At 49.8% G+C, this 11,631-nt stretch overlaps 1 protein-coding gene across 1 annotated transcript in view; it reads left to right on the top strand.

The window, feature by feature from the left end:
* Window positions 1–11,631, top strand: part of COQ9 (coenzyme Q9) — a 13,844-nt gene extending 2,213 nt beyond the window's left edge. Inside the window, exons 2-9 of the mRNA XM_082712475.1 lie at window positions 1,040–1,208; window positions 2,923–3,058; window positions 6,702–6,844; window positions 7,116–7,200; window positions 8,692–8,796; window positions 10,141–10,296; window positions 10,609–10,662; window positions 10,980–11,631. Coding sequence (XP_082568601.1) covers window positions 1,040–1,208; window positions 2,923–3,058; window positions 6,702–6,844; window positions 7,116–7,200; window positions 8,692–8,796; window positions 10,141–10,296; window positions 10,609–10,662; window positions 10,980–11,015 — 884 coding nt within the window. The 3' untranslated portion in view covers window positions 11,016–11,631. The remainder of the gene's footprint in view (window positions 1–1,039; window positions 1,209–2,922; window positions 3,059–6,701; window positions 6,845–7,115; window positions 7,201–8,691; window positions 8,797–10,140; window positions 10,297–10,608; window positions 10,663–10,979) is intronic.

Raw genomic sequence — 11,631 nt, 5'->3', positions numbered from 1 at the left:
AGAACCTAGATGGTAGATATACAGGTGTTCATGCCATAGTTCTTTCAACTTGTTGTATCGGTTTTTTTATAATAGGGACACCTGGGTGGATCAGTCAGTTAAGCATCTGACTTGATCTCAGCTCAGGTCTTTTTTTTTTTTTTTTAATTTATTTATTTGGGGGGAGGGGAGAACACAGGGAGAATGAGAGGGAGAAGCACACTCCCCATTGAGCAGAGAGCCCAATGTGGCACTCGATCCCAGGACTCTGGGATCATGACCTGAGCAGAAGGCAGATGCTTAACCAGCTGAGCCACCCAGGTGCCCTCAGCCCGGGTCTTGATCTCAGGGTAGTGGGTTCAAGTCCTGCATGACACATCTGATGACACCATATAACCACTGGGAGCCAATACTGAGACCTTCTCATTTCTAGTCCAGTGCTCTTGCTATCATGTAAATATGACATTTTCAGGTCACTTTCACTTTTTGATTGGTTTTCACAACACTCCCATTGAGCAAACAGATTTTTACTCTTATTTTGCATATTTAAAAATCATGGTCATTGGGGCGAAGTGGTTTGTCCATCAAGATAGTTAACAAATGCGGGTGCCTGGGTAGCTCAGTGGGTTAAGGCCTCTGCCTTTGGATCAGCTCATGATCCCAGCATCCAGGGATCAAGCCCCGCATCGGGCTCTCTGCTTAGGAGGGAGCCTGCTTCCTCCTCTCTCTCTCTGCCTGCCTCTCTGCCTACTTGTGATCTCTGTCAGATTAATAGATAAAAAATCTTAAAAAAAAAAAAAAAAAAAAGACAGTTAACAGATGATAGCAGCAGGCCCAAAAGCCAGGTCTTCAGTTACCTGGCTCATGCTTCTGCCCCCACATCATATCACAAGGTTGCCAACTTACCCAAAATTTTTGCCTGGAACTCAGCAGTTGGATAAGTGGCTCTGGAGTAGACTCAGCCCTGCTTTTCCTCTCCCCCATCCCTCGCACCATTCTGAGTTTCAGAGAGTCTTCTCTGGTAAGTGTCCCTGACTGACCAGCCCAGTTTTTATTTCAGTGTCCCGTTGCCAATCAGCCGTGGTGTCACGTGCCTTCCATGCTTCAGCCATGCAGCTAAAGACTACAGATGAGCAGAAACAACAACCTCCTCCATCTTTTTCGCAGCAACATTCTGAGACACACGAGGCAGAAGAACCCAATCCAGAATCTTCTCGTTCCCCTCCCAGGTATGCGCCAGAACCCCCATTTATCCATTTCTGGCCATTTTGCGTGCTCGGATATGTCTGTCCTATCTCTCCTTCCGCTCTTCTTTTTATCCCCCTTTTCACCTTCTATCATTTTTCAGGTTTGCTGTGAAAGGAATCTATGGTTTTTTTGGGAAAAATTGTGCCTGTTCATTCTAAAATACCTAAACAATACAAAGAAGTTCAGAAAAATAAAGCAAAAACAAACCCAGAAATAACTTAATGTTTTCGTGAATATCCTTTTAGACGTTTTTCTAAGTATATTCCGTACATAAATCTATATATAGTAAGTAATTAATTACACTATACGTGCTGTTCCAGAAGCTGCTTTTTCACTCAACAATACATTTTTAATGTTTTCTCAGTCTGTATGACTGTAATGGTTGCATAATATTCCAGTGGTATGGCAGTATTAAAATTTACTTAACCTGGGGTGCCTGGGTGGCTTAGTGGGTTAAAGCCTCTATATTCAGCTCAGGTCATGATCCCAGGGTCCTGGGATCAAGCCCTGCATTGGGCTCTCTGCTCAGCGGGGAGCCTGCTTCCCCCTCTTTCTCTGCCTGCCTCTGCCTGCTTGTGATCTCTGTCTGTCAAATAAATAAATAAAATCTCTTTAAAAATTAAAAAAATAATAAAATTTCGTAACCTATCTTTTATTGATGAATATTTAGATTTCCTTCACTGGTATAAAAAAATAATGTGATTATCTCTCAGCAGTGAGAGCACTGAATCAAAGGACTTACACATTTAGGATTTTGTTACATACATGGGGCCAAGTCGCCATCCAGGAAGGTGATAATAGTTTATACTTCCATTGCCTATTTTTCTTCTTAATCCTGCCACTGAGAAGTTCCTCTAGCTCTGAAATTAGGGTGTTCCTGTCATTTTTCTGGTCTCCTGATTAAAATACCTTTTATTTCAATTCAGCAAATATGTTTTTAAGATCTACTTTGCGCTAGGCCCTGGAGTTATCATTTGATACCAATACAGATAAAGAAACCGTGTGCTGGGGCACCTGGGTGGCTCAGTGGGTTAAGGCCTCTGCCTTCGGCTCCGGTCATGATCCCAGGAATCGAGGCCCACATCAGGCTCTCTGCTTAGTAGGGAGCCTGCTTCCTCCTCTGTCTCTCTCTGCCTGCCTCTCTGCCTACTTGTGATCTCTGTCTGCCAAATAAATAAATAAAAATCTTTAATTAAAAAAAAAAAGAAACAGTGCGCTGAGGGCTATGAACAAAGAAATCCAGAGTGCTAAGGGCATTTGCCTTCCTGTGACCTGGCCTCCTTGCTCCCTGGATCCCCTCTCTCAGTGACTATATGAGAAGAGAAAGACAATATCACTTTTTTTTTTTTTTTAAGATTTTTAAAAAATTTATTTGACAGAGATCACAAGGAGGCAGAGAGAGAAGAGGAAGTAGCCTCCCCGCCAAGCACAGAGCCCGATGTGGGGCTCGATCCCGAGCTGAAGACAGAGGCTTTAACCCACTGAGCCACCCAGGTGCCCCGACAATATCACTTTTGTCCCATTGGTGTGGAAATAGCAATACTGGCACAGAAGTTAATGTCTTCCCGACATGTGCTCAGAGGAGGCACTGAGCCTCTGGCTTTTGGTCAGGCACATTTTGCCTGTCACGCAGGAGGCGGGGAGATGAGGTGTGCTGGGCTCTGTCGCCACATTTCTGTTGTGTGTGGGTCTCAGGTACACAGATCAGGGCGGTGAGGAGGAGGAGGACCATGAGAGCGAGGAGCAGTTGCAGCACCGCATCCTGACGGCAGCCCTGGACTTCGTACCTGCACACGGGTGGACAGCAGAGGCCATCGCAGAAGGAGCCCAGGTATGTAGGAGATAGGGTGGGGTGGCCTGGCTGGGATCAGCCCGAGCAAACGGCCTCGTGCTTACTTCCGGCCCAGCTTTGAGCCCCTCCCTGCTCCAGGATTTTGCGAGGGGAGGCTTTTTTTCCCCAATAGGGTGAAATGGTTTTATTTTTAGTACAGAAAGATCATACTGTAGAGTTGGTTCTTGGGAGCTAAGTTCTAAAGGCGGTGCACTAGGGAAGCGTTGCCAGTGATCACAACTACCACATTTCTTTGAGTCTAAGACACCAGTGGTTGTAAGAAGCACCATTATAGTATGCATCGCTGAAAAAGAGAAAAAGCTATTTAGGACGTGTCAGGTGTATAATTCACACTGATTGTTTAAACTGAAAAAAATGGGGCAGTGGGGTGTCTCAGTCGGTTAAGCACCCAGCTCTTCATTTCAGATCAGGTCATGGTCTTGGGGTTGTGAGATTGAGCCTGAGTCGGGCTCCCTGCTGAGCCAGGAGTCTGCTTGAGATTCCCTCCTTCCCCCTATGCCCCTCCCCCTGACCCCCTCAAATGAATAAATAAATCTTTAAACAAAATAAGAAACAGGGGGGCACCTGGCTGGCTCATTTGGTAGAGTCTGCAGCTCTTGGTCTTGGGGTTGTGAGTTTGAGCCCCATGTTGGGTGTTGAGGTTACTTAAAAATAAAAATAAAAATCTTGAAAGAAATGATAAAATAGGTACATCTTAGAATTGATGAAATCGGTTGTTTGAAAACTCTCCAGAAGGCACCATTTAAGAGACCAACTCGCCTGATTTTTCTCAGTACATGCCTCCTGCACAGGAACAGATAGCTGCTTTAGATTAAGCCACAGGCTTGTGCTGAGGCCGCAGTGTACAGAATTGTCTGGCAGGGCCACATACTGCCCTGCAAGAGCTCTGTGAGAGCAGTGAGCAGAGGAACTCCGGATTCACTTCTCCTGTCTCAAGCTTGCAGGGGAAATGGGATGGAAGGGTGAGCATGCTTGAACACTGGCCGGAAGAACCCAGAAACAAGGGTGGGGTAAAAGTACGAGAGAAAGTGGCAAAAGAAAAGTACAAAGTCCATTGAAGGCAAGAACTAGGAGATCCAGAAAATGAGTGGGAGGACAGTCTTAGGTGTATTGGGGTGAGGTTGGAGAAGACAGCTGCAGGTTTAGTTTCTGGAATATTAAGGGAGTTCCCCGGAGACAGCTCTGTTCTCTGGGAAGCAGGTGTGGTTGTCTCATGAACCTGAAGTTAGGAAAGGGTAGGAGGAGACAGAGATTTGAGGGTGGTGGAGAACATTTGAAAGAACCGTTAGAGGAAGTGGTGGAGCAAGCGGAGGAGAGAAATGTACCAGGATTGTTTGAATTATTCTGTGGGTGACTGGTCCTTTTCACTCTATCTCCTCATTCGTAGTGGCTACATAATACCCTTTGTGTTTACTTGATCTCAGCTGACAAACATTTGAGTTGTTTCCGATTTTTTAGTGTTCTAAACCTATTTGTGCAACACATTTAAGTGCATTTGGAGAAGTGGAATTGCAGTTTCAGGGAGCGTATCCCTCAGGGGACAGAGACTGTCAGTTAAGTTATTCACATAGAGAGAATTTGTTTTTTCTTAAACTTTTTTGTTTTGTTTTGTTTTTTAAATTATTTGACAGAGACACAGCAAGAGAGGGAACACAAGCAGGGGGAGTGGGAGAGGGAGAAGCAGGCTTCCCACTGAGCAGGGAGCCTGATGTGGGGCTCGATCCCAGGACCCCAGGATCATGTCTTGAGGCGAAGGCAGATGCTTAATGAGTGAGCCACCCAGGCACCGCCAGATAGAGAGAATTTAATACAAAGAGTGATGAGCTAGGTGGAAGGTTGGTAACCGGGCCACTGGCAGTGTAAGCACCCTCTAGGGTGTTATGCAGGCTGCTGCTGCAGAAGTGGCTCCCATCTCCAGGGCTAAGGGGACAGGGGGAGAAAGTGGAATTGTTAAAAGGAGAAGCTTGAAGGAGAGCCCCTGTGGAGGCAGAACTCAGGCCTCCTGGGCTGCTGCTAGTGCTGCCCTCTGGGAACTCGGACAGAGGGTCCCTGGGGGCAGGGGAGGGTGGTGGCTGGCTGGAACCAGTCCTGCGGGGCCGCCAGAGGGTGCTGCTGCCGAGTTGAAGAAGTGAGGCTGGGGAGATGCCCACTGGAGCCCCTAGCGGACCTGCCAGGTCCCTCCTTCCCCTTCAGCCTTGCAGTCTTCCTCCTGCCTCGCAGTCCCATCCCCATCCTTCTGCAGACCCTGCCTAGCACGGGGCGGGGAGGGTGGCTGGCGGGGCTGCAGCCCCTGCCTCACGAAGCTGAGGGCAGCCTTGGGGCCGAGACGCGAACTCACTGTGTTAGTCCAGAGTGCATATGGATATGGGTGTGCGTGTATGTATAAATATTGGTTTATTTAAGGAATCTCTGCACCCGGTGTGGGGCTTGAATCCACAGCCCAAGATCAGGAGTTGCATGCTTTACCCTCTGAACCGGCCAGGTGCCCAAGTGTGCGTATTTTTGAGCCTGTTGTTAACCCATGTAGTAGAAGCAGTATAACCTGGTGGTGATGAGTTCTGAGCCTCAGTTTCCTGGTCTGTAAAATGTGGGTGAGGATAAGTCCCAGCAGTGGGTGTTGCCGCGAGGCCACAGTGAGATGGTGTGTGTCACGTGCTTAGTGGAACGCCTGACGTGGTAAGCGGACATCTCCATTAGAAGTGATGCCGCTGCACGTGTGTTGTGAAGCCCGCTGTACTGCGGTCTGGGAAGGCTGGGTCAGCAGGAGCTCTGTCTCCACTCCCAGCATTGGTGACTGGAGTTAATCATCTTTTTTGTTCCTTCTCTGTCCTCTGTCCCTGGTGCTTTCAGGGCTCTGCCTCTGGTAGCGGCTCAATGATCGCCATATATCAGGAAGAGTTGAGGATCTCCGTGGCTTTCTTAACTCCTTAATAACTCACTAAGAGAAATGTTTTTTGGTTTTGGGGTTTTTTTAATAACTGAGAGGCCTAATTTCCAGGAGATTTAGGTGAAGCCAACTAGTGAGGAATTGCGGAGTGCTCTTCCCAGCCCCTTTTTTTGTCAGGCTCCAGGTTACTAGTGTCGGAGCTCAGTTCTAGCAGGAAAGGGAGTGTTTGGGGTCATCCAGTAACAGAAAAGTCTGGAAGTAGTTCTGGCACAGTGTTCTTGGATTTTGCGGCTGGGAATCGTCTCTTCGTCCTGTCTCCTTTGCTTTCCTCTCTGTGAGCTTCATTCTCAGCAGGGGCTTCCCATGCAGGACTAAAAATGGTTCAGCAGCCTCAGTGGAAAGAGAGCACTTCTTTCCCATCAGCACTAGCAGAAGCCCAGAGGCAGCCTCTTAGGGCCTAGGTTGGGTCCTGGCAGGTCCCTGAGCTAGTCGCTGTGAACTCCAGCTGTCCACGCCCGGACCTCACGCTCTACCGTACACCAGGGGGCTTGATGGAGCACTGAGGAACTTCTGATCAGCTTTACCCAAACCACAGGGACCAGAAACAAAGAGTAGAGTTAGCCCATTAAGAATCAATCTGCTGTTGCTAGATAAAGAGGCACTAGTGAGGAACAGGCAGCACAGGTCCACTACATCTGTCTACCACTCTCCTGTTTTCCCTGTCTTCTGTTGTAGTCCCTAGGTCTGTCCAGTGCGGCAGCCAGCATGTTTGGGAATGACGGCAGTGAGCTGATCCTGCATTTTGTGACCCAGTGCAATGCTAAGCTCGCTCGTGTGCTGGAAGAGGAGCAGAAGCTGGTACAGCTGGGCCAGGCAGAGTAAGTCTGCTCAGGATGGCAGCTAGGGATCGGGGTGGGGGGAGGCTCAGGCCCCACTGTCTGCCCCAGAAGGCCAATCCAAGCAGAGCCAGAAGAGAGGAGCATGGAGCAGCCCTGCTGCTTGGACGGGCCTGGAACACAGCCACCCGTCTGTGATAGGCCAGCATCAGGGGCCAGTGGGCCCCCCACCGACCCAGAGCCGAGTAAGTGGTGTAGCACTGAGCCCATGCCTTTGACCTGGAGACACACTATTTTCTTTTCCCTCTTCCAGGAAAAGGAAGACAGACCAGTTCCTGAGGGACGCAGTGGAAACCAGACTGAGAATGCTGATCCCGTACATTGAGCACTGGCCCCGGGTACAGTGTCCATATTTAGGCCCCAGGGCAACAGTGTATTCATGGGCTTAGTTCTCAGTGCCTAGCCCTCAGAGGACCTTGCACATTCTGCAGAAGTTAGCTCGTTCATCTGCACAGACCCGGGGATACTGGGATGCTCAGTGCACTCGGTAGAGCTAAGGAGTGCAAACTGGGGAGTGCCAGAGGGAGGAACACCTGGGTCTCAATACCTAGAAAGATGAGTAGCCCGGGGAACTAGGTCACATCTGTGCTGGGTCCTGGTGGCCCAAGCGTGCCACCAGCTCTTCAGTGAGGAGGAATCCAGGACAGAGATTAGAAAACGAGAGGAGTTTCTTGGCCATCGCCATTAACAGGCCTGAGGTGTTCCGGGTGTCAGAGGACTGGGATGGCTTCGCCAGCTGTCCACGTGGTGCTTGAGAATTAGAGTATTCATTCCAAGGGCTTTTTATCCCCTTTTCGGAAGCTTCCTTTTTCTGGTTTCCAAGCATGTCACCATATGGGCCATCCTCTTAGTTAAGAAAATTGAGTCCAAGCACATCAGGGATAAGAGGACAGCCAAGATTATCTTGTGTCCCTCACCCAGCTGGGGTACCACTGAGCCTGTGGTGTCAGTCAGTCAGTGGACAGGCATGAGAACACCTGTGCCTAACCCCGGGCTCTGTGTGGAGGGAGTACAGTGAGTCAACTCCCGTCCCCTGCCTGTGCCTGCCACACTTGATCTTCAGACCTCTGGCCTTGACTCATTCCACCTTGCAGATAAAGCAGTGGAAGTCTGGATTGGGCCCCAGCTGCCTTCTGATTCAGCATGTTTTTCTTGTGGGCTCCTTCAATAAGAGAAAACTTTCCAGCCAATCCAGGGCCTCTGACTAGCTCCCAGCCAAGTCCTGACTAGGCCACAGCCAATGGATTTTTGAGTTGGTAAAGTGATAAGACCTTGTCCTCTCAGGAGTTATATCTGCTAAGGAAGCAGCTCTGGGGGGTGCCATTTCTTGTATGAGTTGAAGGACTTTTGGTTTCAGGTATGAGAAACCAACTTGAGTTAAGCAAAACACCAGAGAAGCTGCGGTGGGGCTTTGAGGACAGGAATGCTGCTGGGCCCTGGGAATGGCCTGGCATTTGGGCCTAGAAACCACTTGGACCCTTCTCCCATCTCTGCCTCTTCCTGCATGTTATAGAATGGGATGCCCTCCCTCATCTTTGCTCTCAGGGCTGTTAGACCAGGCTAGACCTTCTGGCTGCTGGCCTTTCCAAGGCCATGTGCTGGGGATGGAGAAGCTGAGCCGGCCAGCTGAGGGTAGGATCTATCCCTGGCTCCTATCACCTGTAGCCAGGCTGGTCAACTGCCAGGAGCTCACACCAGCTGGGTGGAGATGGTGGGCATCAGCAGGAGAGTTGGGCAGACCCTTTTACACACCTCCATGGAGGGATGAGGCACCCTCCGCCTGTGCGCTGTCATTCCTGTGTTCTATTTCTCTGTCCTTCTGTGTTCAGGCCCTCAGCATCCTCATGCTTCCTCACAACATCCCATCCAGCCTCAGCCTGCTCACCAGTATGGTGGATGACATGTGGCACTACGCTGGGGACCAGTCCACTGACGTGAGTGCTTTCTGCAAACCTACTGGATACTGGGAAAGGCTTGGGTTAAGCATTTCTTCAGGAAGTTTGTGAAATTTCTTAGGTCACAGATCCCTTCGGGGGCCTGCGGTGCTATTCCTGTCTAGGGAAGGAGAGGCTAGAGGTGGGGAAGGTCCCTCCGCAAGCCACAGTGGGAGCCAGGTCCTCACCCAAGGGCCAGCACTCTAGCCACAGATAAGCAGTTGTTCCCTCTGACCCCAGTGGTGATTAGACTGCTATTTTATAAACATTTTCTCCTAAGATTCAGATTCTGCATTGAGCTTTCTCAGTGTGTGTCTTGCATGAGATTGATTTAAAAGGGGGGGGGGTGCCTAGATGGCTCAGTCAGTTAGATGTCCGACTCTTGATTTCACCTTGAGTTTTGATCTCAGAGTCATGAGATCTCCACGCTAGGCATGGAGCCTACCTGAAAGAAAAAAAAAAAAAAGAATGCCGTGGAGCCACCTATCACTTTGAAAAGAAACTCCCTCCCCCAGGCCACTTTGGCCTGCTTTGCTAAGAGATCAATAAACCTTTAAATAGGCACTAGGAAAGAGTCTGACTTGCTAATGCTATCATATTTCTGGTAGGAAATTAAAAAATAAAAAGTACACCTTCATAGATGAAATTAATTTGTGATGGTGCCTTGTGGAATCTACGCTGGGGAGGCAAAGAAATATTCCTGCCACAGTTCTAACAAAGGACTTTAATAAGCTTCCCCCGCGTGGGAGTACAACCACCAACAGAGTGGTGAGAAAATGAAATTAGAAACCCAAGAAATTAAAGGAATAAAACACGAAGTAGCTGAGCTAGTACGCAAAGAGCAGTTTGCTGGGCCCGCCTAAGTGGCCAAGGGACCGGAACCCTCAGCTCAGCCCAGGTGCTCTGATCTGTCCTCGGTCCTGTCTCCGCCCTCAAATGATTGATAAACACACCACAGTGTGCTCGTAATTTGCTAACCATAGGACCTCTCCAGCGTTTTAGGTGGCCTGAGACTTAGTCTTTTCACCAGCAGTTTCGAAATGGACTGGCTCTAGCAAAAATCACCGGGGATGCTTATCAGACATCTAACTCCTTGTACTTTCTTCAGACCCCCTGACTCTAAGCTCTAGGAGATTGGGCCCAGGAGCTTGCATTTTAATCTCCCGGGGAATTTTGATGCCTAGCCAGTAGTGTTATCCAGGGAGGGCAAATGTATCTTTAGGGGAAAGAAGGGATCAGGAGGGAGCCCACATGAGCCTGTGGCTTTGGGTAGGAGCCACCCCAGACTTCCCCCAGTCCACAGCAATAATGGTGACCTGCCTTCTTGGCTGGGTTTCTCTGCAGTTTAACTGGTATACCCGGCGAGCTGTGCTGGCTGGCATCTATAACACGACAGAGCTGGTGATGATGCAGGACTCCTCCCCAGACTTTGAGGACACTTGGCGCTTCTTGGATAACCGGATTAATGATGCAATGAACATGGGCCACACCGCCAAGCAGGTAGTAGGGGCTAGCCCTTTGGGAAGCCACCTCTTCAGGCACACCACCCTCCTCAAGCCACAGCTGGTCTCCTGTCCTTTTGCTCCCCTTTGGCCCCAAAGGACAGTCCTGAGGGCCTGCCCAGGGAGTCGGGCTGGCTCTTCCTCATACCAGCCCTTCCCTAAGAGCCACACTTGGACCACTTGTGGTTGTGTCCGTAGGCTCTTCCTCCAGTCCACAGGGTCCTCATGAGTCCCCCCTGATTTGTCCTGCCTGTTTGACCTTTGAGCTTGTGTGGGGGACTTAAGAGAACCTGACCCTGACTCCTTCTAGGTAAAGTCCACTGGAGAGGCACTGGTGCAGGGACTCATGGGTGCAGCAGTGACGGTGAGTACCGCCCCACTCACGCCTGCCCTCCTGTTCCACTCCTGCCCTGTGGTCCTTACAACATGTGTCAAGGATCCGAAAAGCTTTATACTGGAAAGCTACTAATAAAACTAAGAGTGTTCAGTCCTAGTCTCTGATCCCAAATTCCCCACCTCCTTTTTTTGCTGCCATTAAAAATCATGGCTGACTCCTGGGTCCCTGGCATGTCAGATCTGTGGGTCTCAGTCATGCCTGCCACCTTGGAAATCCCAGTCTTTCCCACGGGAGTCCTGGGGACAGGGCAAGGCCTCATCCTTCCCTTTTCTGCCCTCTATCAGCTCAAGAACTTGACAGGTCTAAACCAGCGCCGGTGAGCATCACGGGGTGTGAGCTAGAGTGCCCAGAAGAAAAGCTACAGATACATTGAAAGGGCTTTGGAAAATAAGAAGTGCCATCCACGAACAGGGTGTTAATGGGAAGACACTGAAGGACTCCTTAGTCACTGCGACCGCCACCTCCTCAGTTCCGAATACCAGGCCAGGCCTTTTGATGCCTTTCTGCGCTGCAGCCGTGTGATTGGAAAATGAAGCTCTCATCCAAGCCTTCGAGCCACAGAAACCCAGCGGATCCCTGTCATGGTCTCATGGATTCCTTGATCACGTCTTAACCTTCCTGGAGTGTTCTCTGGGGCTCCCAGATCAGAGTCACGGTGTGGAACCAGTTCAAGGTGGCTGGCCACCCCCGGCACAGCACAGACTTGTGCACATAGGTGGTCCTTGCACCGCTCTCCTCTCTGGTGTCCGAGATACTGTACCTGGGAACCCATCAGAAAGCTGCCGCACCTGAGACCAGAGCCTCTGGACAGCGGTGCTCAGCTCGGCCAGAGGTGGGAACCCAGGCCCGCTGTCACATTACACCAGCTCATGTGGCAGGGTTATTCGTGAACTTAAGAGTGTAAAAATAGTAATAAATATGTTTGAAGCAGTTTCA

This window comes from Mustela nivalis (genome assembly GCF_964662115.1).
Source record: "Mustela nivalis genome assembly, chromosome: 18".
Lineage (NCBI taxonomy): Eukaryota > Metazoa > Chordata > Mammalia > Carnivora > Mustelidae > Mustela > Mustela nivalis.
Note: the sequence above shows the minus strand (reverse complement) of the source record. Positions and strands in the feature narration are given on the sequence as shown.